At 49.9% G+C, this 819-nt stretch overlaps 1 protein-coding gene across 5 annotated transcripts in view; it reads left to right on the forward strand.

Annotated features, from left to right (window-relative positions):
- Positions 1-141: 141 nt before the first annotated feature.
- Positions 142-819, forward strand: part of RCOR3 (REST corepressor 3) — a 34,459-nt gene continuing 33,781 nt past the window's right edge. For 4 of the 5 annotated variants that reach the window (XM_019516409.1, XM_019516410.1, XM_019516411.1 and 1 more), the window contains exons 1-2: positions 143-164; positions 292-348. In XM_019516409.1, the coding sequence (XP_019371954.1) occupies positions 300-348 (49 nt within the window). In that variant the 5' untranslated portion in view covers positions 143-164; positions 292-299. Of the gene's footprint in view, positions 165-291; positions 349-819 lie in introns of all 5 variants that reach the window. The other variant, XM_019516408.1, reaches the window with a different exon arrangement.

An 819-nucleotide genomic window follows, 5' to 3' on the forward strand; every position in this document is an offset into this window, starting at 1 on the left:
CCGCATTGTTTTTATTTAAATACCTCCCCCGCCCCCCCCCTTCCCGTGACGGTCCGCTCGTGATGCGCGGGGGGAGCCTCGGGCGCTGCCGTGGCCGCTTTAAAGGGCTGAGGCGCCGGAGGCTGCTGGTACCGCGGCGCTGGAGCGGCCCTTGGAACCGCCAGGTCGAGCAGCCGGCGTGTGTGGCTCGCCTTTGTTTTAAATACCGCCCTCCGTTGCAAAGAGAAAACCCCTAGTCATTGCTCTGCTCTGCTGATGGTTTTCTCCCCCCCCTCCTCCCTTGCCTTGCAGATGTAGGAATGAGGGTCGGAGCGGAATATCAAGCGCGCATCCCCGACTTCGAGCCTGGTAAATCGCTTTTTCAACTCTGCCCTGACATCTTGCTGCCGGCGGGTTGCAAATGGGGGCTTGTGGTTGTGAGGTGATGGGAGCTCCGGGTGTGTGCCTGTATGTGTCTTCAGTTGGGTACCGGGGACGTGCCTTGCATTTGCAAAGGTTAACGTGGATTTCTACTCTCCCTTTGTATTTTGCCGTTTTTATGTCAGTCACTGGAGCTTTGCAGGGGCAGCATCTGGTCTGTGAGAGCTTGGGGGGAGCTGTACTTAATTTACCGGGATTCACTGTGTGTATTTGAGAGGTGTGGGAGAGACAAAGCTTCCAGTGTCTTTCTGTTTTTCCTTGATGTATGCTTAACACAACAATCCCCTTTGTAACCTGCATAATTGTATTATTTCTTTTGAAAGAAAATTTTGTTTTGGCATATATATATATATATATATATATATATATATATATATATATATAATATATTTTTTTTTG

The sequence above is a fragment of the Gavialis gangeticus genome, unplaced genomic scaffold (genome assembly GCF_001723915.1).
Source record: "Gavialis gangeticus isolate Ggan-Ray unplaced genomic scaffold, GavGan_comp1, whole genome shotgun sequence".
NCBI classification, from domain to species: Eukaryota; Metazoa; Chordata; order Crocodylia; family Gavialidae; genus Gavialis; species Gavialis gangeticus.